Source organism: Corapipo altera, unplaced genomic scaffold (assembly GCF_003945725.1).
Source record: "Corapipo altera isolate COAL_440 unplaced genomic scaffold, ASM394572v1 22b, whole genome shotgun sequence".
NCBI classification, from domain to species: domain Eukaryota; kingdom Metazoa; phylum Chordata; class Aves; order Passeriformes; family Pipridae; genus Corapipo; species Corapipo altera.
Window position 1 is genome coordinate 14,352,931 of NW_020884876.1, and position 24,131 is coordinate 14,377,061.

General features: G+C 34.4%; 1 protein-coding gene across 2 annotated transcripts in view; it reads left to right on the plus strand.

The window, feature by feature from the left end:
• The window catches only part of SPOCK3 (SPARC (osteonectin), cwcv and kazal like domains proteoglycan 3), a 167,022-nt gene that overhangs the window by 108,094 nt on the left and 34,797 nt on the right, over positions 1 to 24,131 (plus strand). For both annotated transcript variants that reach the window (XM_027636047.1, XM_027636048.1), the window contains one exon: positions 8,816 to 8,930. In XM_027636047.1, the coding sequence (XP_027491848.1) occupies positions 8,816 to 8,930 (115 nt within the window). The remainder of the gene's footprint in view (positions 1 to 8,815; positions 8,931 to 24,131) is intronic.

Sequence of the window (24,131 nt, forward strand, 5' to 3'; positions counted from 1 at the left end):
GGTGAACAGGAAGAAAACTGCATGCAGGTTTTCATTTTGTCATGAAAATTGCTTTCTCTAGTTCACAGCTTTATAAACAATGTATCATCAGTTCTCTTTCAACCACTAAAGATTTTCTTTGCTCAGGGTCTTGTTTCAGTATACACATTTCCTTTTGTTCTCTGGTCAAAATGCTAGCTGCATGTCTTTATGGTTAATATTTTTTAAACAGTTGTTTTCGTTTGTTTACTGAAAAGCTTGTTATGCAAACTCCTGTTGTTTAGGTAAGTAATACACATGCTTAGCAGGTTTCTGATAGACAAAAGAGGCATCTGTAGATCTGGATGGCACTTCATAAATAGATTTACACGTTAATTTTTCATTTCTAAAGCTAATTAGTTGAAAATGTGGTATCTTGGCATTCTGTGTAGCTGAATTTAGCTTTACCTTCTTGTCTGCTTCTTCCATATTCTGTATCAGGTGACGGTCTGTGTTGAACTGGACCTGGAACATATCTGGTCAACACTCACTCTGCCCACCTCACCCCTATGTTTGGTGACAGAAATCACCAACCCAGTTAAAGACTGTAGTTTCTTTACAGATTTTCTTTAGGAAACTCAAATCTGAGGCCATAATTTCACATAACAATTTGCACCAGATACAATAAAAGCAAATTTTGGGCAGCAGAATGTATGTAAGCTTTGCTAAATAGTAATAAAGTGTGAAAATGGGAAGTGTGGTTAAGTAAAATAGCATGAAGTCGAAAGCACACGGTACTGAGTACTGGTAATCAGAGGTTATCTGTTCAGCTGTCAGAGACAGCAGGTTCTAACAACAGAGAGAAATCAGATCTGTATTGATACATGAATGCAGACCTCATGGAAGAGATTTCTGCCCATGAGATACATGATGATACTGGAAGAAATACATCTTCATGGTACTTCAGCAAAGAGCTCTTTTCTCAAGAGATCCTGTTGATTGCAGCATACAGAAGTCTTCTGACCATTAATTGTTAATCATCTAGAAAATAGATAGGAAGAACTGTGGGCATTTTTTGGTAGGAACATGTCAGTATAAAAGGATATTCCAAATTCTCTCTGTAATTCTATTTGTAACATATGAACTGATAATTATCAGGGGAATCTGAATTTAATTATTCATCTGTGTATTTTTTCTTAGAATTGGATAGCATGTCCTATTTAATTTTTAAATGCACAAAAACATCAGGGACTTCTACAGAGCTGTCATTGAGATAAGGTACAGTTAAAGGTGACAAATACCTTTCAAAGATGAGACACTTTACAGTTGCGTAAGTATCAGTTATTGGTTGTCTAAAAAGTAATTTTCTAAATGCTCAGTATTAAATGGGATGGTGTTCTAGAAACATTTTAAGTGTCAGTACCTCAGCAGATGAAAATTTCTAAAATACTAAAAATTCACATTGAATTCACACTTTGTACAGTACTACGGTTATTTTTATTTTGTAGAAAAGGTGTATTGATGTATCTGGCCAAACTTCAGTCTCGCAGGCTCAAAGGTTTGAAGCACATAATGGACGCACTATGAATGAATACCCTAGCAGTTAATTTCTGCTGACTTGTATGCTGTACCAAATCTCCTTCCAGCTGCCCAGGATGTATACATGTATACAGTGGTGGAAAAGAGAAATTGGAGGGGAGTATCTGCAGATTGTACCTCAAGGCACTAATGCATAAGCTGCTGTTCCTTACTTGCCAGAGAAATCACATGTGCCCTCATTACTAGCTTGAGTTAGATTGTTTAAAAGCCACTAGGTATTCCTGGCAAGACAGTCTTATTGTGGAAAAATGCTATCTTGCACTGAGATTGTAACATTCTCAATAAGGAGTGGAATTAAATCAGTGAGAAAAAGGAAATTGATAAAAAGATAGGAAATGCTGAAGTCAGTGTTGCGCAAGCACTTTGTCTTCCTCTTTGGCTAGACTTATAATGTGATCTTAATTCTGTTGTTAGTTCTGCAGGGCTCTTCACTCACATAACACACAGAATGGACATACCTCCCTTTTATCTAATCATTAAATCATTTTCTCTGCACCATTCAGTAAAGTCTTATGTTTTTTATTATGTGGTAGCCACACAGTTAAACTAAACTCCTCATCTACTTTAATATGTCTTCATTCCTTGTACATTTTTGAAATCTGCAAAGAGTAACTAATTTACAGCTGCCTCACAGACAGTCCCTCTGTGTGATATGAGTGTCTTTCTACAGATAGATGTTTCTGCAGATGGAAGCAGAAAAATTATTTGTGAGATGTGGATATCCAATTAAAAGATTTTTTTTCATGTTTCACATCGCATAACATTTATATATTCAATTAATTTTTGTTTTAGTTTATCTAAAAATATTTAGCATGTTCCCAAATCATATTTCAGGTTTTCAAGAGCACATATACACTCAGTGCCAAACAGAATTTTGCTGAAGTAAGTTATCCAAGATCCATAGACCAGCATAGGCATTACTTTCCTTTTCTTTTCATGCCATCTCCCTAGTTCATTCATTACACATCTTTAAATCTCTTCAGTAAATGACAAACATTTATGCAAGCAATAGTCTCTTCACACTGATTCATTCCTGGAGCAGGTCTGTCCTGTACTTCCCAACTGAATAAGCTTGATGCCATCTGATCCACCCATTTTCTCAAAGCAAGATAAACTACACAGGTGTCATTCCTGACAGATTTATCTAATCCTGGTTGTAACGACAATGAATAGGATTCAATAAACTTCTCCAACAATTTAAGACATCACTACCCTTATTAGCAAGTCTGCCTAGTATCTAATCTGATACTTTTCTGCAGCAATTTAAGACAATTATTTCTTGTAACATTCATCATGGTATTCTTTTCAGGTATCTTTCAGATGTCTTTTACCTGTTTGACAGCTGTTATATAAATCATCTTTTCTTAAGACCCACTCCTTGAGCCTCTTTTTGGTGACAGTTTTCTAGGCCTCTCATTATTCCTGTTACTCCTCTTTTCAATTAATTCTTGTCTTGTTTGAAACCTTGTCACAGAGCTGTACAAGGTGCTCTGTTTTAAGTGCTGCCAGAGCTCTGTGAAATTACTCTACATGTTTTGTAGGTTGCACTCATGCTTATATATCCTGGTATGGTAATGTTTTAAAACACTGTTCAGTTGTTCTTAATGATCACTACATTCTTATTTTTCCTTTAGAATGGATGTGTAGCCAGTTGCTCCAGCTTGTATTTAAAACATGATTATTTTGTATACCTTAGAGTAGGACATAGCAGTTTTCTGCATTGAATTACATTATATTTTAGCCTATTTCCATAATATGAGTATTTTTATTATGTTCCTATCTTCTGAAGTTACTCCTCATCCATGTTTAATAGAATATCTATTAGTTCATCATCCAATCGATTAGAATCATAGAATAACCTGAGTTGGAAGGGACCCACAAGGAACATTTGAGTCCAACTCCAGGCCCTGCACAGAACAACACTAAGAATCACACCATGTTCCTCAGAGTGTTGTCGAAGCACTTCTTGAATTCTAGCAGGTTTGATACTGTGACTGCTTCCCTGGGGAGCCTGTTCCAGTCCCTAGCCACCCTCTGGGTGAAGAAAACATATTCCAAATATTCAACCTAAACTTCCCCTGAGACAGCTTCGTGGCATTCTCTCGGATCCTGTCACTGGTCACCAGAGGATGGAGATCAGTGCCTGATCTGTGTCCTTCGTGAAGAAGTTGTAACTGCAATGTCTCCCCTCAGTCTCCTCTTCTCCAGGCTGAACAGAACAAGTGACCTCAGCCACTTCTCATATGACTTCCCCGCAAGGCCCTTCATATATTTTGGTGCCCAAAACTGCACACAATATTCAAGGTGAGGTCTCACCAGTGCAGAGCAGAGCAGGACAATCACCTTCTTTGACTGGCCGGTGATACTTGTGTGATGTCTCCCAGTATCTTTTACTATCAATGTATTTTTAAAAGCCCTTTTTACCGTCCCTGACAGTACTGGCCAACTTCAACTCTAAGTGAGCTTTGACCACATGTGTTCTCTCCCTGCAGTGGTAAGCAGCATCTCTTTACTTCTCCCATGTTCTCCCTCGCCTGCTTGACTTCCAACATTTGGGAATTTCCTGCTCCTGTGCCTTTAGTAGGTGGTATTTAAAAAGTGAGCATCACTGGTGGACCCCAGCACCTTCAAAAGCATTTTCCTAGAGGAAATTAAAAGACAGAATAGTTCCATGGTTGTGACTTAGCCTTGCTAAAGTCCACTAAGTGCAGTCTTCCATTTTGAGACACTGAGTGCTACTCTTGGAGGACCACTTGCAACTAGTTTGATATTCATATTACAATAGATGCACACAAATAACCATAATATGGCTTAATAGGTTGCAATGTAGAAGAGTGTGATGAGCCTTGGTAAAATCCAGCTACTTGCAATCTGATATTTCTTTGTTTTCTAGAAGTTCTTCCATAGAATGAAAGTATATCTATTATGATTTGCCTGATAAAACCCCATAGCATGGTCCATCTTCTTTCTTCTATGTGCCCAGAAATCAAACTTACAAACTGTTTTTTTTCTGTAATTTTTAAGATAATATTTCCCTCCCTTATTTCTTTCTTCATCTTTCATTCATTTAGTACATTTTCTGTCCTTCAGAGTTTCTCAAAGGCTATGAAGTTGCTCAGCCAGTTCAAGTATGCAAGGCTGGAAATATAAAATTCAACTAATCTGAAAACTTTTAGAGCATATAAGTATTCTCTAAATGTTCTTTTTCACTCAACATAGAGATTTTACCTCTGTGTAGGTGACACATGTATGTATGTGCTGGCATATTACTCCTTTCTGTAGAGGTTTCCTGAATATTTGAAGTCATCAAAAAGTTATATATATATGTAACAATGTATGATTGTTACCTGTAACTTGGTTTACAAATACAAGGGAATTTAGGATATTTGGAACTTAATTAAAGTGTATCCTGTGTTTGCATTCATGCCAGTCAAATGCACTCAAAACCAGTAGGGTTTTTTCTTTGTATTTTCATTTTTTCATTATTTTTCCATGGAAAAGTAGGTGGGGTTTTTCATCTTGAGAAAAAACTTTAGGCTCTTTATATGTGCAGTATACAGAGATCTATTTGGCAGCCTTTGACAGCTACTTTGCAATGGAAGGTGGAAGAGCTTAATGAAATATATTACTATCGTTTAATCTTTGAAACTCTATAATAATACTTCTAAGAGCAGAGCTCATGTATATCAAAATAACATGCACTGTAGTAGTTGTACCAGAAAGATAACTGTTCTCATCTTTGCTGTTGTAACAATAAAGAAAGCTACATGAGTCATGTCTAAAGATGACATGTCTAAAGATACTCTTTGAAGTTTTTCCCACAGATTTTAATTGCTCATCTCTAGTTCACTAAATATCTACTTTGTGCAAATGGTGAAGAATGTCGAGTCCATTTAAGACTGAACAGGTTTTCAAACAGGCAGAATATGAGTGAACAAATTGCATTTTTCTATGGGACACTTGACAGTACAGAAATCAGGAATTTTTCATCCTGAAATATATTGTCAAGAGACCCTGTGGTACATGTTTTTTGTCTGTATTGAAGTGATTTATTTTCCTTCAGCGTTTTGCAGCATATTGCTCTGAAGTTAAAAATACTTACTCTTCTGTCTTGAAACAAGTCCTTAGAATCAAGCATACAAATGAGACATGGTGAAACTACAGCATAGAAAACTAATATGCTAAGAGGAAAAGGGAATCAAGATCAGAAGATAAAAAGTTAGATTTATTCAAAAGCAAAATGGAATTTTTTCATGCATATGAGGGATTGTGAAAAAAGTAGCACAAGCAGTTAACAGTTTATTAAACCAGTTTAAATAAGGAATATTACAAAATCTAACAGATGAGTGTCTTGAAAATTTCATTACGTATTTTCCCCACATAGAAAAGTCACTAATAAAGCCGAATAAATAAACATTATTTTATTGCTATACATAATGTAATATTTCATGTATTGTTTTGCTATTTAAACTATTTAGATATTTTCCCCACAAAACAAATTATTTCGTCACCGTCTTCAACACTACCTCTCCTTTTTTACCACTACTTCTTGTGTCCTCATAGTCTGTAGGTTTCTATGGAGTTTTTCAGGTATGTTACTTGTTCTTCTACCAGCCTGAGAGTAACATGGAAGAAAGTTTTTATTTAGCTGAGCTATCTTAGCAGTATCCCAGTGCCCTATTTACTTGTGGAATGATAACAAGATGTTTGAACCAGTTACGTTCCTGGTGTCATTAGCTGCTGATATGAAATTGTCAGAACAACCTGGATTCATTTCTGACTTCTGCAAGCACCATGATTTTCCTTTGTTTCTGGAAACAATGAATATATCTCTGCTGCCTGCTTGCCCATAAAATGAGTTCACTGAGTAAAATTTTATCTTACTTGTGAATGGGAGTACTGATTTGTAAGTGTTGTGTGCTGACCTTGCAATCAGTATTTCAGGTATCTGTGCCTGTGGCAGGTGTTGAGCATTAAGGTTTTTTTAACATTTAAAAAGATAACATTATTTGCAAATAGGACTGAGTAGTCAACTTAAAAAGAAAACAAATCAAAAGGACTAAACTCACAACTCATGATGTTAGCTGGAGCAGCTATTGACTATTTACTACTTCAGCTACATTCCGGTGAATCAAAGTAGAAGCACTGGAGTCTGCAAAAATAATCTCTCAAAAGATTAAGTCAGAAATTAAAAAATTATTCCTTTTTTGGCACTCTTGATAATCTGCTTCTCAGTAAAACAAATCTGGAATGCGTTTATATGTCAAGTTTTAAGTGGTAGTCTCACTAAAAGTGGAGTAATCAAAACCTAAAGCACGGCTATCTGTAGGTAGGTATGACTCCTTAAACTACTTAAGATTGAACAATAAAAATTCTCAGATCTTAAAATGAAAAGATACCTCTTTTTAACAGAAGCATGTATTAAATTTGGGGTGTAATCCCTTCCACAAACTCCAAATATTGTTTTGTATATTAAAATGTGAATTAGGTACTGTTTGGAAAGAGGGCTGGTGGGCATCGTAGCTAATGGAAGCACTCTCCTGTACGGCCAGGATAATTGTGCAGAGATACAAAAGGTTGTTTCAAAATCATCATAGGCAGGTGTTTGCTTTGCTGCCATTTTCTGGTCCTTTAGGAGATATTATGGCTATATAGCTTTCAAAGGGAGCAGTTCTGTTTGTTTTTTGTTGTTGTTGTTGTTTTTTTGTTTGGGGGGTTTTTATGCTTGTTTGGTTTGATTTTGGGTTTTTTTGGGGGGGTTGTTTGGTTTTTGTTTTCTGCTTTTAAATAAAAGGTTTTTTCAGTGTTGTTTTACTTTAATGGTGCCTTTTTGGCAAAAAGTAAAGTATACTTCAGTTATTCAGATAATAATGATTTTATGAAAATACATAAAATGTGCGGTATCCTTTTCTGTCTTCTTTTTGGTACTGGCAGTGCAAAAAGGTATTATCAATACAGTGATGCAGCTCAGCTTATGCTAGGTAGAGAACTGCATGAGTGTGTGGCAGGACTGGAAGTCTGACTGCATGAAAGGTTGATGAAGTTCTGTAAATTCCCAGCAGTTGTATCTGCAAACTAGTGGAAACCTCAAGTGCAGCCTGTCAGAAAGCTTCTTGATTCCTATATGGCTAGAGTGCTCCCACTTCTTACATATTTTTAGGAGAGAGAGAAACTTTGATTCCATGATTTGCTGGAAAACCTGATAATTTTATAATGGAATTGCATTAAACTGAAGTTAGATAACCCTAACGAAAGATAAGTCAGAGAATAAAAGATACAAACTCTGGTGAGACTGTTCTTCTGAAATGTTGTGATGCATAGAAAACACTTTTTACTTGTTACTTGAACTGGTTTTCTGACTCATATTTCTATGTCATTTACCTGACTAATGAGACATATTCCATCTTTTGTTCAAGGATGAAGTGTTCTCTGTAACCGTCTTTCTCTTTTTGTTTCTTAAAAAGCTCTTTGTACATGCTTTTTTCCCCCACTTTGTTTTTGGGTTTGTGTTTTTCCTGATAATACATTGGCAAAATACCAGGGAAAGATCTGTATGTAAGGAACTGTTCTTTTGGAATAAAAGTTCAGCTTTTCAGAAAGAATGACAATGTGCAATGATGTTAGTTTCTCTGTATATGGTTTTTAGCTACATTATATTTGTGTGCTTGATACAACAATTCCATTTCTTGGTTAGATGCGGTTAATTTTTATATGATTTCTGGATTGGAGCTCCTAAGTATATAGATCAGAAGCAACGAAACTAATCTGTTTCCATACTGGAAAAGACAGTCACTATGCAGAATTACATCAGATGCAGCTTTCCATTTTATTCATTAATGCTTTTTACTAGGATACTGTCATCTTAAAGACAGAAATTAAGTGATAAATTCTTTAGGAATTCACTACCAATTGCTTCCTATCCATAATTAATATTATTGCTGTGTTTATTTGCTCATATAATACAAATAAAACCAATGCACTCTACTTCCATTTAGCATGGATATTAAAATCAGTCTCACACCACACATGCATTCATGCTTGAATCAAGTCTGAAACTGTAACCAGGTTAGGGACCAAAAACTTTGTACCTTTATTTAATCTAATTTTTGGTACGAATGTATCATATACTGCAGAAAACTTTTCATAGCACCTGTGTCTGCAAAGATTTAAGCACAATAAAAAATTGCTTCAAAATTCTTAAAGTTATAATTTTCTGTTATATGTTTCTATTAATGATAGTCATTCTCTCTCCTTACAGTGCAAATTAGAGTATCAAGCCTGTGTCTCAGGAAAACAAATCTCAGTGAAATGTGAAGGACGTTGCCCTTGCCCTTCTGAAAAATCCACAAATGCAGCCAGAAGTGATAGGAGAGGTGAGTGATGGTAATTCGTGTAATATTTTTAACAGCTGATTTCCAGAAGGAAGTAAGATTTTGCTCACAGAAGATTACAGTTACCAGAAACACTGATTATTCTTGAATAAAACCAGCTTTATTTTGTTCAAGGTCTTCTTTGCCAAGAGTTTTGAAATTGTACTTGAAGTAAAATACCACAGTGTTTTTCAAATGAACTGTTGTAGTATGACATACTACTGTTCTTATTTTGTTCTTTTATACTCCTTGAGGTGCTTATGGCTGTATTTAAGACAAAGAAAAATTCATTCCTTGCTTCTTCATGTTTTCAGTTGAATATTCAAGAAAACAAAGTGCGATAGAAAAAAATGGAAACTTAAAAGTTCTTGTTACTGATCATAGGAGCAAGTAGTTCCACTATGGAACTATTAGTAAAGACTTCATTATATAAATGAGTCAGTTTGACAAGTGCTTGATATGAATAAATCAGCTTCCTTTTGGACCATGAGAATAGACTGCTAGAAAATGAAGTTACTTTGTACTCCTCCTTAGCCATTGATGCAGCTGAAACAAACTGGTGGGAAAAAAGTGGTGGCTAAGCATATTTGTATTTCAGTGGCTCCCAGGTGATTTTGGAAGGTTGTTGTTAAACAAAGCGTGATACCATCTTTGGTGCTTCTGAATAAAGAGCTGTCATAGCTTGAGGTTTTAGGGCACCATGGACGTGAATTTACCAAGAGAAGCATGACTGGAGATCTGCATTTGTTTCTTTCTTTAGACTGATCTCTGTTAAATGCAATTTTTTGTTCTTTCTATATAGTAACACTTCTGATGAGTAAGCTAAAATTTTTATGCACAAATATCATTAAAATACAGCAGAATTAGTTTTTTAAGATTGGCTTGTTTTTCCTGTAGCAACCTTATACTGATAAAAGAAACCAACATTACATTCCTGCATTATGTTAACGTTGGTATTTCACTATAGTTTGATGCGCTATTCCAAATGTATTGTGCAAGAGTCTTACTGTTTCCATTATAAACTGTAGCTACTGCCAAAACTATTTTTTTCCTAGTTTAAAAAATAAATTAATGTTGTTTTAACAATGAATAGAGATGACCACTATAAACATTAAGTTGTATGCATACATACAAATCAATTAAAAAACTGCTCTGAAACACTCATTTAGGTCACTTTTTTGGTCTTCAGCAATGTAATTGATTGTGTAATTAAATATTAATTGAATATATGTAATTAAATACTTCCTGTGCTGTAACCCCTCTGCAATATTATAGTGTCTTGATGTTTTTTAAGGCATTAATTTACAATTTCAAGTAGCACCTTTAAATAAGTAGATAAATCTGTCATTTGCTTGCATTGTCAGACAGAATGAAAAGCACTGGAAGACACAGCACGGTACGGTTAGTGTGGCCCCTTTAATAAGATATATAATGTAACCCCAGTGTGGTTGCAGTATTCACTAGCAATAATTTCTGCATCTCCAGGATGAATATGGGAATAATTCCTTAACAGTGGGCTTTAAGCGAAATTAGGATAATAAGCTGAAAAGAATCTCTCCGTGAATAGCAGGCCTATGATTCTCCAGTGTTAGTCTTTTAATATGGTATCATTGCCCTCAGTTTTTACCAAAACAAGATTAGTGTTTTCTCTGCTGGAAGTTGTTTCAGCTGATGCAGTTATTTTTGTCCTTGGTGTGTCCGTTCAAGCACATGCTGTTTTTTGTACTCCTGTACTAAAACACTGAAAAAAATCTAGAGACAATTTTTTTTTGCTTCAAAAAAATGGAATTGTTTTTAATTAGGATTGAACTCTTCTTGAAGATTTATGCTGCCAAGGGATCAAGATTGCTTGTGCCTAGTTATGTAAAAGAGAAGGAAAAAGGTTCCCATGTGTATGGGAATTAACACTAATCCCATCTTGACAGAATGTCAAGGCAAGCAAAATACAGGGCTTTTCCAAATGCTACATTTTATTGCAACACTGAAATTTGAATATCATTTTTTTACAAGGCCAAAGGCCAGGAGACTTGAGAAATACGAAAGTGAGCTGAGTATCATTACTGAAATTTTAGCCATTTTTGTGACAATACAAAATTTCTTAAAACGGCAGTTCTTATAGCAGAAATTATAAGAATACAAGTTCTGTCTTTAAGTAGCACTCCATAAAGCGTTCTAACAGTTGGACTCTGTGATCTTGGAGGTAATTTCCAACCTAAATTATTCTATGTTTCCGTGATTCTAAGCTGTATACACATGTCAGTTGCTTACAAAATTGACGAAGCCAAACAGACAAAGTAAGATTATTATTCCTGTTTCAGGGATAACTGAAGTAAGGGTTTCCTAATATACATCCCTTATCTAAGGCAATTGTTCATCTTTTCAGATTAAAAAATTTACTGACTTTTTGGTGTATCAGGAGAGCAAAGCATGTCTATGAACTTTTTCAGATAAGTCTTGGTGTGGAATCCCATAATCCTTTGGGAAGCAAAATTAAACCAGTACTCAGAAAAACAGATTTTCCTTATAAAATGTATGTGAACCTAATCGTAAAATCATAGGATGCTCTTAGTTGTAAATGAATTCTAAAGTTTATCTAATCCATATCTCTGATGAATGCATGAAGCAGATGAAGGCATCCGGGTTTTTGTGAAAGCTGTCTCATTTTAATGATACATTTAGAAACATTGGATCTAATTGATGTTCAGGGGCCCTTAGATTGAATCCATACATGAAAGGGCTGAGAACTTCATCTGGAACTAGATGTGTAAGTTGTTGACAAAATAAAAGTAACAAGCAGAAAAAGACACAATAAAATAAAGATCTTTCTTTGTCATATCTTTGTTTTGAATTTAGTTTAGAGAAAGCAATGGGTATCATATAAACTATAAACTACAGTAAGCACTCCAATATTGTTTTAGTTCAAGATATTACAAGAAAAAAAAAAGATAGGCAACTGTCAGTTATTTTGTACTGTTATTTAATTGATATTTAATTCATAATTAATATAATGTATATTAATACATTTAATTATTGGCGTAGATCAAGAACTATGTTGCCTTTTTTTCTGCAAAAAGAAATAATGCAGTCTGTGGAATATGTGTCTTTGAAAAATGACAAAATTTTAACTGCATTTACTTCTTATATCATTTAATGTGGTATATATAAGGCTTTATATATATATATATTTACAGTATAATACCTTATATTTTCTAGCTGACTGAAAGAGCAGTTCTGAAAACTCTTAATTTCTGAAAAATCTTAACTCTTAACTTCTGAAAAATCTTAACTCTTAACTTCAAAGGTATCTAAGAAAAGCATTCATTGTAAGTTGTCTTAAATTTGCTCTACTCAAGAGTACCTATATTGGGAAAGTTTAATTATTCTTAGTATAAAAAAACTTGACAGAGTGCCTATGTTTTATTTCCCTGTTAAACTACACTAAAACTGTGATAATTGTGTGCTGTGACATACCCAGGATCCTGTTCTTCCAAACAGACGATTTCAAAGTGTGCTACAGCATCCTCCTGGATTATCTCTTTGTATATCTTCATCATAGAAATAAGGTTGGGATTCTACCCTGACAGAGAGTCAAGGCAGCTGGGATATGCAGTCATACCCAAAAGCTCAGGATCAATTGAAGGTCCTGCAGTCTAAATGGCAAAAGCTATGGCATTATGGGTAAAATACTGAATATTCATCAGCTACTGAAATAGAAGAATTTGCTCTCAATAAGTTTTGAGTTAATTTCTAATAAATCCTGTGATAAGAGCGCACTTGATATTTTCACTAAAATAACAGAGGTAGGCTTATATTCATGGAAGAAAAAAAAGGGCTTCTCTTTATTTCATCATCTGAGGAGGACTATATAGGTAAGACTGGAAGCTTCTGTAAACATCATACTCTTTGAATCTAAGCTTTTGCCAGGTGAAACTGAAAAGGCAACTGATATTGCATGCTGAAAGGATTTTCAGTTAGCATATATGAAAGACTTTAATCACAGAATATAGGTGCTCTCTCAGCTGTATCCTGTTTTGCACTGAATACTACTGAATTGTTAATTACTGTGGAGAGATGAGGATAAGTAACAGTAGGATTAAAGATGCTCTGGATTCTGTTTCATTCTGTGTGCATCAGTGCTTGAAAAGCAAATAGGGGGACAAATAGCAAAAGAGGACTCTCCCAAATCCTCTCATTTAATTTGCATAACATCATCTTTTCAGTACATGACCTCCACCACTCTTCATATAGTACAGGTATAGATGCCAAAAAAGAGCTTTTGTTTTGTTTACATTCAGAGAGTACACTGAATGGTTTCCAGACTTAAAAAATAAAGAGATCGAGGGCCAAAAATAATGTTTGTGTTAACTCTTTAATCTCTACTTTGTATTTTTGCCTTTCAAAGACAGATAGTACTGTTTTGTAATTCCCTTTTTCTCTTTTACCAGATGAACTGCAGAACATCAATAGAATAAAATCTGTATTCAAACCAACATATACTAGACCAATTAGACCTGATATTATCGGTGATCAGTTATGGGATAGTCAGAAAGAGCCATTTGTGTGAGACAATGAGCAAAATTCCCATCTAGAAGGTGAAGAGATTCATGCTGTGTCAAATAAAACAAAGATAGCCCACCAAACAAAATTAGTGTTATATTACAGTGCTGTTCGGGGTTTATTTACAAATATATTAGTATGTTTTAAAACATTTCCTAAAAGATCTAATTGTAACATTTAATTTTACACTTTCATGCTTGTTACAGAAAGTAAGTGACTAGCGTATAAAAAGATGTACAAAGAGAAGCGTGCTCATTTTCATCATGGGAAAACTGTTCTCAGTTGTTAGCTTTCTCTGAAGAATATGTACAGTAAATGGAAGGAGGTGGTCTCCGTAGTCTGGGAGTAGCAGTAGCAACATTTTATATATGTGACAAATTTGCAGTAGGTAATTGTCAGCTTTCTCATCTTCTTAGCCATACATTTATATTCAATAAAGTATTTTATTATGTAATTACTGCTGCAGTTCTATAGAATGCAACATTAAAAGAAAATCTCTATGCATTTTTAGTTGCTTAATTTTCATTAGAAAATTTTACTGATTTTTCTCAAAATAGTCTGTAGCGGAAGCCTGAAATACAAGAGCAAAACTATCAGTGGTATCAGTGGAAGCACTCAAATTAAGAATGTGTCTCATCTGTTCTGGCATATACTGTTTGAGATTGATATCATTTTGTAACAACAAAAATCTAGGCTAGTATGTCTGCTCTTGCCTTTACTACTGGCATCAACATGAATCTTGTCATTGATGTAAATGTAAATAGGCTTTAACATTGTGACTCAGTTTCCTTGTTAGAAGGAAAGACATCATCCATAGATAAGCTTTCTTACTCGACTATTTCTGAACAGTATTAATGCTTTGAAACCTTTTATGATTTTAAAGATACTACAAAACTAAAATGTATTAATGTATATCTATTTTAGTTCTTCAGAAGCTATTGACTTAGCAGTAAATGCCCATTTTGCTTTTATTGCTTTTTGTACTAGAATACATAGTTTTCACTTGTGAATCTTAAAGCTGTTCATCTTAGACCTATATTTGTCCAGGCACACAAGCTAAAATATTGGTTTTCACTTTTTTTAATTCATTATATACATTTACAGTAATGGTGAGCTGTAAGTATAGATTATATATAAATTGAAGCTGTTTGAAGATAAAATGAAAATTGATGCATTGTAGATTTTTATACTTTGAAATTTGGTCAGCCTAATTCATTAAGGATGGGGTTTTTTTCCCTCTGTTGTATTAAGGATGAATGATGGACCACTTTTTACTTGATCTTCAATAAGAAGTACTGGTTTTTTATCAGATTTTAGTGCTTTGCTATATATTTTATGAATGCTAGGTTATTTCTGAGATAGCAGGCTAATAATCTTAGCAACAGTTCATTTGTATCTGTAAGTTATTTCTATATCTGTGATAAAAAGGGAATATGCTAGCACAAAAATACTGTATTATTGCAATTGTAAGACATCTAAGATTCATTACTGTGTTTGTGTAATAACAGAAATGCAATGGAGCTAATTTGTTTTGTCTTTCAATGTTAAGATAAATTTTCTGCATGAATCTTGTTTATATTTTTGAACTTAATATCTTTTTTGCTTGAGTGATGCTGAGCCAAGTAAAATTGTCGTCAGTATCTTCTTTCATTAATCAAACTCCATTCTCGGACTTTCTAAAAAGAGACCACTCCATCATAATTAGTAGTAATCTACTGTAGTGTGATTAGTAACAATCTAATGTGGTGTAGAATGACAGAGAATGTGTTTGGAATGAGAGTGATCTGACCTGTATGCCCACAATCCTCGGTTCCCTCCTCATATAGCCTGAGCTTAACCAGAACCCACTCACATGCCAGGCTTCCTTCCCCTGGAACCCTGGGAAAGACTGGAAAGGAGGGGTATAGGCCACTTGCTGTATACTGTCTGTGTGTGATGTGGAAGCAATGAAGGGCCAGTGGAAGGACTTTGAAGGACTGGAGAAATGGAGATGCAGCTGTATAACCCGTTGTTAGGCTGTAGAACTGGCTCCATTTGTCAGTTTTGCTTCAGATGCATGTTTCTCCTGTAATTTCAAACTTCTGCATGGAACAGTATGTGTTCAGTTTGTTTTAAACACCTTTATAATTCAAAAAGGATAACTAGAATTGGTTAGTCTATTGGTTGATGATATTTTGGCTAAAAAAATTTTGTTTTTGCTTTCTGTTCTTACAGGGATTAAAATGTTTGGGAACAAGCAATAGAAATACGTGTCTTGCTGAAAAGAAGTGATATGGCAAACGCAAATAGAGCAATGAAGCAGAGACATTCTAGTAAAAAGTATACTATTAATTCAAATCAGAGTGGAGCTGATAGTGTGAAAAAAAGAAAACGGGTAGAATGTGCTTGAACAGTGGTTTATATTTTTTTAATTCTCTGCCATGAACTCATAATTGCAGAACAAATTAAAATTCCATTGAACTTGACTGTTAGAAGGAAGAAGTGAAGGATTAAAGGGAGATTGTCCATCCCATAATAATATAGTTTATATAAAAAAGGCTAGAGTGTATATGCTGTGTTTATGAAAAATAATCCACATAACACTGCAGAACATATTCAAGAATACTTTGAAAAAGGACATTTTATTGTTACCAGGATTAAGTGTAATCCTTAGAAAGGATTTTTAGCTGAGTGCTTGTTGTCAGTATTGCAAAGAGCCATAACACTGAAGGGAAAACAGGAATATTACATACCTCTCACTGGAAACAACTCTTTGCTCACAGTTCCAAGTGCCTTTGCAACAGCAGTCTACCCTAAAATGACCTTGTCTTTGCTCTTTATTTCTTTATTTGAACTGCTTTGTTATTTCCAAGTCCTTCCACTTTTTATGGCTGCTTTTGGAAACCTTGTGTACTCAAGCTATGCAGCTTTGTCAAATCCAGGTATGTATATCATATCCACAAATTTACTTTTAAATGGAAAAGGCTGAGGTCTCAAGGCTGTGGAAATCGGTTCTAGCCTGCTGTGGTGAGCTGCCCTTCAAGAAGTTACTTCTCACATTTCTTCTGTTAGCAGCAAACGAACACATAACTGGAGATCTGGCCCTGTGGTCAAGTATTTGTGTAATGCAGTTTTGGATTTCTAAAATAATGTTAGTGTCGCATCTCTGCTCACTGTGTGAGTATTTTTTATCAGAGGATGCCGAGGGCAGGCATGTCCTGTGCTAGTTGTGGCTTACAAAACAAGTGTGTATGTTTGAGAAGGTGGGCACAGCTGGAATGCCTCGGTGACCTTGTCCATCCTGTGCACAGGAAGCAATTTCAAGGTGAACTTTCCAGACTTCCTTTCAAGTAAAACTAGCTAGTCCTCTACAAATAAGTGTAATACACACGTGGCATGGACACTTAGAATAATGTATTGCCTGTTTTGTAATCCTTGATTTCTGTGGGGTTGTTCAGACACTCAGAGCCATTTAGACCCTCTGGTTCTTTTTAGGTAAAGACTCAGTATGTGCAAGATGAGTAATTAGTCATTCAGAGTTGTTTTCTTACTACTACAAAGTAGTATATACCTTTAGTATATACTCTTCGTATACTTTTCACAGAGGAAGAGATTCCTCTATAGGAGGTTGCTTTAAAATGAATTATTATGAAAATTTTGATTACCTTGGTTGATTTCTCTGTTTCCTTTCCCCCTGTGTTTTAGTAAGGGGAGAAAACCCAAAGAACTCACATGATGAATATGTCCTTAGAGGCAAAAATGTTAACCTTCAGTGTATCAGCCTGTGGTTTTGTGCTGCTGCAGTTTTGAGAGAGTTATACAAGCTAACCTGTTGATGAAAGAAGATAATTAATGATGTTTCATTTTGTGTTTTATAATCATTAATTTTCACTTAGGTCTTTAAACAATTAATGAACAAAGTCAGTCCTAGTGTCCCTGAAACACTAAAATTATTTGGAAAGTTTAGTCTGTGTAGCACAACAAACTCTATTAATAAACTATTATAGGTATTCATGAGATCATGCTTTTTGTAGAATATATTCATTATTTTATTTTACTCTCTGCCAACCGGCTTTCATGGATTATAAAGCTGGAAGCTTAAATATAGTCCAGACCATTAAAATGGTGTTGCATTCGATTATAATGGCTATAATTGCCTTAATTATGTAAATGAAGGGGCCTTGCCAATCTTACAATCCATTAAAGGCTTTAGAAGTATGTCACAGTAGTTGTATTGAAATAAATAACCAAAGAGATGCAGATGATATGCTGAGTATCTGGATCAGCATTGTCTTTCTGTTAATGCAGTGTAAAATAAACTAACAGGATGCTGCTATGTTTGCATCTTCATTACTGATGTAATGGTAATTTTTTTTTTACTGATACTATTTTTATACCATTGATATGCAGTAATATTTAAAAGTCTTTCATTGCTGATCAATAGGAGATAACAATAAGAGAAAATCCTCTTCTTTTTTTTTTTTTTTTTAAATCAGGTAATTATTTTTGACTAGTTTATTTACCCCTCCTTACTTTTGGCGAGTAAAACATTTAGTGCTGATTTTGTAACCTGATTCTGACTTATTTTTTCCTGTAATTATATCAGAACTTATTGGAAGTTATTTGAGATCCTTAGGAAGCTCAGGAATGGACTCATGATGGTACAGTAATGTCCTGAAGGAGTGTTGGATCTGTGAGATTCACTGAGTTGTCTTCAAGTAGGAGGTAAACCCAGTGGTATTTAAAGAACATTTGATACCCTTTTTGCAACCGGTTCTCAGTAACATTAATTGAATCTTTAGTATTTCAGTTTCCTATTTACTTTACTACTTCAACTGTGCTATCTGTGCTCCATCTTAAATAGCTGCAGTATCGCTTTTCTGAAGTGACTGTTCTAATAGCTGCTAGAATTTTGATATTTTGTTTAAAATATCAAAGTCCTTTAGAAGACAGGGATTAAAAAGTCTGGTTTTGGCAGCTATTGCTAATGTTTCTATAGTTGCTACACAAAAATTGACAGAAATAAACAGCATCAATATCCTGGCGATGTGGTTGCCCTTTCTAAATTTTTTTTTTTTTAACAAGCGTGTTGGGTCTCATTTATTCTTTGAAGCTGACCTCTGTCATAGTAACTAATTTCTACTTGAGCTAACTTTAAGCAAATATTCCAATAATACATTATGCAAGGAAAAAATTTTACTTGGTATCAGCATGTCCCTACGTGGTTACACCATGTCTTCTTTCTTTCAATAGTTAAAATATAATCAGTTAATTTCAATAGTTAAAATATAATTACACATAAAAGTACAAGTTTTCTCTAAGAAAAACCTTTCTCACTTCTCTTGAGCATACAGACAGGACAATACTGATTTACTGTTTCACTTTTACTCTTTTTGTATAAATATTTTAACGCTCTTTCACAATTGAAAACCTAATTCTTTTGGTTGGTGTAATGTTTTGAGGCACTACTGGAATGGTTTAATGTGCCTAGTGTGTATTCACTGATGCTCTGAAAATGTCTGTGTTTTAAAAGTATGATGACACCTAAGCCATGTTCACATCATCTGATTATCCTACTCATTTCAAGCTGTGATAATTTCTAAAAGTTTGAAATGATGATACAATGCTAAAAAGAGATGTTACAGTTTCATCCTCTCCAGGACAATCCTTACATACTTCGGACTGTCTTTGAAAATACATTTTCCTTTTTCTTAAAAAAAAAAAAAATACTTACTTTCTATGCAAAATTGTTATTTTACAACTCTTGCTAGCTTTGAGTCTTCATGTAAGTTACTATAGTTTTACTCAGATTCCTGGTAAGGAAATTTAAACAAATATGCGCTAGTGTCAGCAAGATCTAAATCTATTTCAGGTGATACGTTTTTATATCTTGACTGCTTTTACTGCCAAGAAGGCAGATTTTATATTTGTAAATAAAAAGATTTTTTTGTATTGTTGATGAACATTATGAAAAAATATATTAATGAAATTATTAAATCCTACATGCCTTAAATTATAATAATTACCCAACAGTGTTGCATTTTATCTGCATCAAAAAATACAATATTTAATTTTATTTTTTCTTGATATCTTAATTTTATATCCCAGATGCAGACTACTTTACATGTCAGAAATCTGCTAAATAAAACATTTAAGTCTTCATGGAAAATGAAAAACCCAACTTCTACCCTGAAGGCACCATGATCCATGAAATTAGCTGTGGCATCTGTTTTAACTGTTGTTCTTACTGATACTGCAAGATCAAGTGCTACAGCCACCTTGCATGCAGGCATCAGCAATTGTTCAGTTGTGTCAAATTGTAAGCTTTGGCTCATTAGCATGGTGGCACCTTTATAATAGAGTGAATGCTAAATAAAAAGCATTTGGCTTTAAAACATAACACCCCCTAAAATTAAATGACTTTGAAAAACAAGTTTGTATTGTGATTTGCTGGTACTGAAATATGTTTTTGTAGGAAGAAAAAAACAAACAAATATCTGCTAAGAGTAGAAGGCAAGTCATAAGAAATCCTGGATTGATAGATCTTTAATGATAATTCTTGTCAAAACTATTTGCATTATTTATGCTCTTTAAATAGAAGTTTATTATAAATTCCTGAGAATAGTAGTAGAGCATGAAACATTTAAAAAGAGATTTGTAAAGCCAGCTTTGAAGGAAACTAAGTAACTTAAGATGGCTTTGTTCTGTTTGGTCTCTTCAGCAGAGTTGTCTTCTTTTCCAAGATTGGGTGTAGATGAAAATTTTAAGCAGGTTTGTAACACAGTTTACTATGTCTCATAGGAATCTGATTTTTTGGGTGTAGTTTTTCTTTTAATGTCAGTATTTGAAGTTGATTACCCTCTGTAGTATTTCTGTCTACGCAGTTTAAGAGGATTAAAAGATACTTCTGAGATAGATGCCACTAATAAGCTGTTATTATTTAGTTACCTTCTTTCTAAAGGTTTAGCTTCAGAAGAGGAATACCAAAAGAGTGTGTGGTTTTAACAAAGCAAACAGAGTACTGCTGCAGCTCAGAAAAAACAAAGAAGATAGTATTACTTTTTCTGTGTTGTATTTCACCCTGTTTGAATCTGTCAAAGAGGTAAAAACCCACAGTTTATACAAGTATATCCAAGTCAGTTGGGATGTTTCTGACAGTTTAATTAGTCATCGGATCATAACTAGACTTTGTAGAAAATAGGATACAAAAAATTAGGAAAGCAAGTTTAAAAGAAAATTACTACAGATTGGACTAATTTAGGAAGCATTGTCCACCAGCTCTAAAGACTACTGGTAGGTAGTTTAAAAGTATTTTTTCTGAGTCAAAAGCTGAAAATAGCCAACAGAATGAAGTGTGTCAAGGCTAAAGGATGCAGAGAGTTGTCAGAGATGAGCATTTGTGACAATTCACTACCTAGAAAAAGAAAGCTAAAGATCAATTCAGTTATTCACAAGATTATTGTGTACATGTGTTTATTTCTTGACATCTCTAGAATTTCATTCTTTAGAGTTAAAGTTAGATTTTGTAACGCAAGCATTGTTTTACCGTGTCTGTAGTTCATCCAGATAGTCATGTAATTGTGAGTGAGAGCTCTCACTGTATGTAAGAGTTAGCAACCTGGACCTGTTACAGCAAGCACCTTTGTAATGTTTGTTTGTGGGCAACATGAATCTTGTCATGTAAGATGCAGTGGTCACGTTTACCTGTAGAACCAGACTGTCTTGATATCCTTAACATACAGCATGTGAGGTTCTCAGAATTTCATTGATGTGAGTGATGTATGGGGCTGATTTCTTTAGCTTGTTGAAAAAGGTTCTCAGGCAGGCATTTAGCATGCAATATTGAGTAAAAATAGTAATTCAGCTTTCTAGCTGAAGTATATCCCCTTTCTGGAGAGCATCCTAATTTTCTTGTGTGGAAGAACTATATATTGCTACTTTCTTTGTCCTTTCTGTAGGTCACTTTGTACTGTTTTGCACATACTATGTAACACTTCATTCTGCAAGTAATTAAGTCTAAGGTATTAGTCTTTGTAAGTTAGGGGGTAGGATAGAGTGAATGATAAGCATTGTTACTCATTTATCTTAAGTTGTTTAATTTGCTATTTTAGTTTGTTGATATTATTTGAAGTTACTTCAGTCTTCCACATAAAGATTTGTAATAAGTGATACTCAGTGCCATAAACATATTTCCTTTTTTTTTTCTTTTTTAATTTAAGCTATTTCTAAATTCCTCCAATGTGTTGGGAGATGTTTAAAATCAGTTGTGTTGTGTAACAACAGACTTTGATATGACCGGGATGTCAGGCTTCTGATTTGCTCCATTTCTCTTTTCAAAACCAGAAACAAGTACAGAAATAAGCTTGACGGCGTGGTGTGTGGAGGTGGAAAACTTCATTTAGCGTAAAAGGAGACAGGAATACCTTTTTTCCTCAAAATAACCTGTGCAACTAACACAGAGAATCTGAACAAAGATCCAGTAATTGAAGAATTAAACTGTTCCATCTCTTGAGTTGATCTTTGTTGAGATGTTTGAAATTATCAGTAAAATACTTTTGCTACCAAACTTTCACCAGGCTACACACCAGTATTACAGAATCACAGACTCACCTTATGGTTGAGATTGGAAGTGACCTCTGGAGGTCATCTTGTCCAACCCCCCTGCTCATGCAGAGAACATGAGAACAGGTTGCTCAGAACCATGTCCAGAAAACTTTTGAATATCTCAGAGGATGGAGCCTCTCTGAACAACCTGTACAAGTGCTCAGTCACTCTCAAAATGAAAAAACGTTTCCTCATGTTCAGCAGAAACCTCCTGTGTTTCACTTTGTGGCCACTGCTTCTTGCCCTGTCACTGGGAACCACTGAAAAAAGCCTGGTTCCATTTTTATGTCCTCCCTCCAGGTATTTATATACATTGATAAGATCCTCTTGAATTTTCTTCTCCAGGGAAAGTGATCCAAATGCTTTCAACATTTCATCATGTGAGATTTTGTTGATTCACAAAATGTAAAACAAAAAGTGCACATTTTAATTAGCTAACCAAAGTTGTCTCACTATCATAATAGAATCTCAGGACTGATTTTGTCATATTCAGTGACAATTAATGAGACAATTTGGTTAGCTGTGAAGACCTGTGAAAGAGAAAAAGCTTCAAAAAGTGGTCTGAGAACTATAGCATATATATCTATACTTAACAAACACTAAACTTAGTTCATTGTGCTTCTGTGTGCAAATGAGTATATTTCTTCTTTAGCCAAAATACAGAGAAAGAAATACAATCTGATCTGACATTTTTGAGGAACAAGTTGAGAAATGTGTAGCTTAGCATATAGCATAAAATGTAGTCATGAAAATGTGATTTTTAACCCCAAATATATTTATCACAAAAAATACTTTGTAATTTCGAAGTGATGATGTAAATCCATAAATTTCCTACAAAACTTTACACAATTTACAGTGATTCTAGATTTATATGTTAGCTTATGTCAGAGTTCCTATTTAAGAGAAATGTCTTCAAAAAATATTGTGTGCTTACATGCACACACAGTGCAAAAGTCTATAATGCTTCACATATATATATATGTATATATATATACACACACTATATGTATGAGGCACCTAGAACACTGAAATTATTCTGTGAAATTGAGCACTGTGATTTTTTTTTGAGGGTAACATAGTCATATACAAGATAGACAGAAAAGTACAATCAGTAGTAGTAGCCTAGAAACCGAACATATTTTCCAGAACATGAACTCATAAAAAGTCTTGCAAATCATAAAGCCTGCATCTGCTTCAGGCCCAGTGATGTAACGTTCAATTTAATCCGACATAAGCTTTTTAATAGGGTAATGATTTATTCTTGACATTTGGACAAAAGACACAAGGAGCCTTGGAAGTAATTTTTAAATTCCTAGCTATATATATATTTATATCTAGAAGAAAGTTGAGGATAAGTGTAAGGATAAAATTATACTGGATTTCATTACCAAAGAGGTCATCAAATAATTGCACAATCTACTATTCCTTTTTTCTGTTACTCTGCCTCTAAGCAAGATTTCTTCAGACTGGAAGAATGTTTCTTTTGCAGTTTAGGGCTTTCATAATGGAAATAGAAATGCATTTATCCATTAAGAAGGCATTTGCACATTTGCAAAGAGACTGATGGTGTTGGCATACATTTGTTAAGCACTAAGCCAGTCCATGTGTGCAGATCACCTGCACTGCATATACAGTGAGTTTGGTGTATCCCGGAGGCTTGCAGTTTAATGACTTCAGAATTGTATACCCTTCTGGGAGAGCTGAATATGAAATGGTGTGATCAGAGCTTCTGATCTTGTTCTCATATAATCGGAAATTCTTTTTTACTTTCAGGGTTTTGGGGTAGATAAAAACCGGCATTCTTAAAAAATTGAAATATGGGAACCTCTTTCCTATATTGTTGAGCAGTTTGTTTCAGTGTACCACATGGACATGGATCATTATGTTATATAAAAGTGAATATAAAATCCTTATCAAGCATTATAAATGCTCATCAGTGTTATTCTGAACAATGAAAAATTCCTTTTGCAGTGGAAGCCAAACAGTAACTGTAAAAAACAAAGTGTATCTGCCTATTGTGATCTTCATAGATGACCTATTTTTTGCTATCAGTGTCTCAGTGTT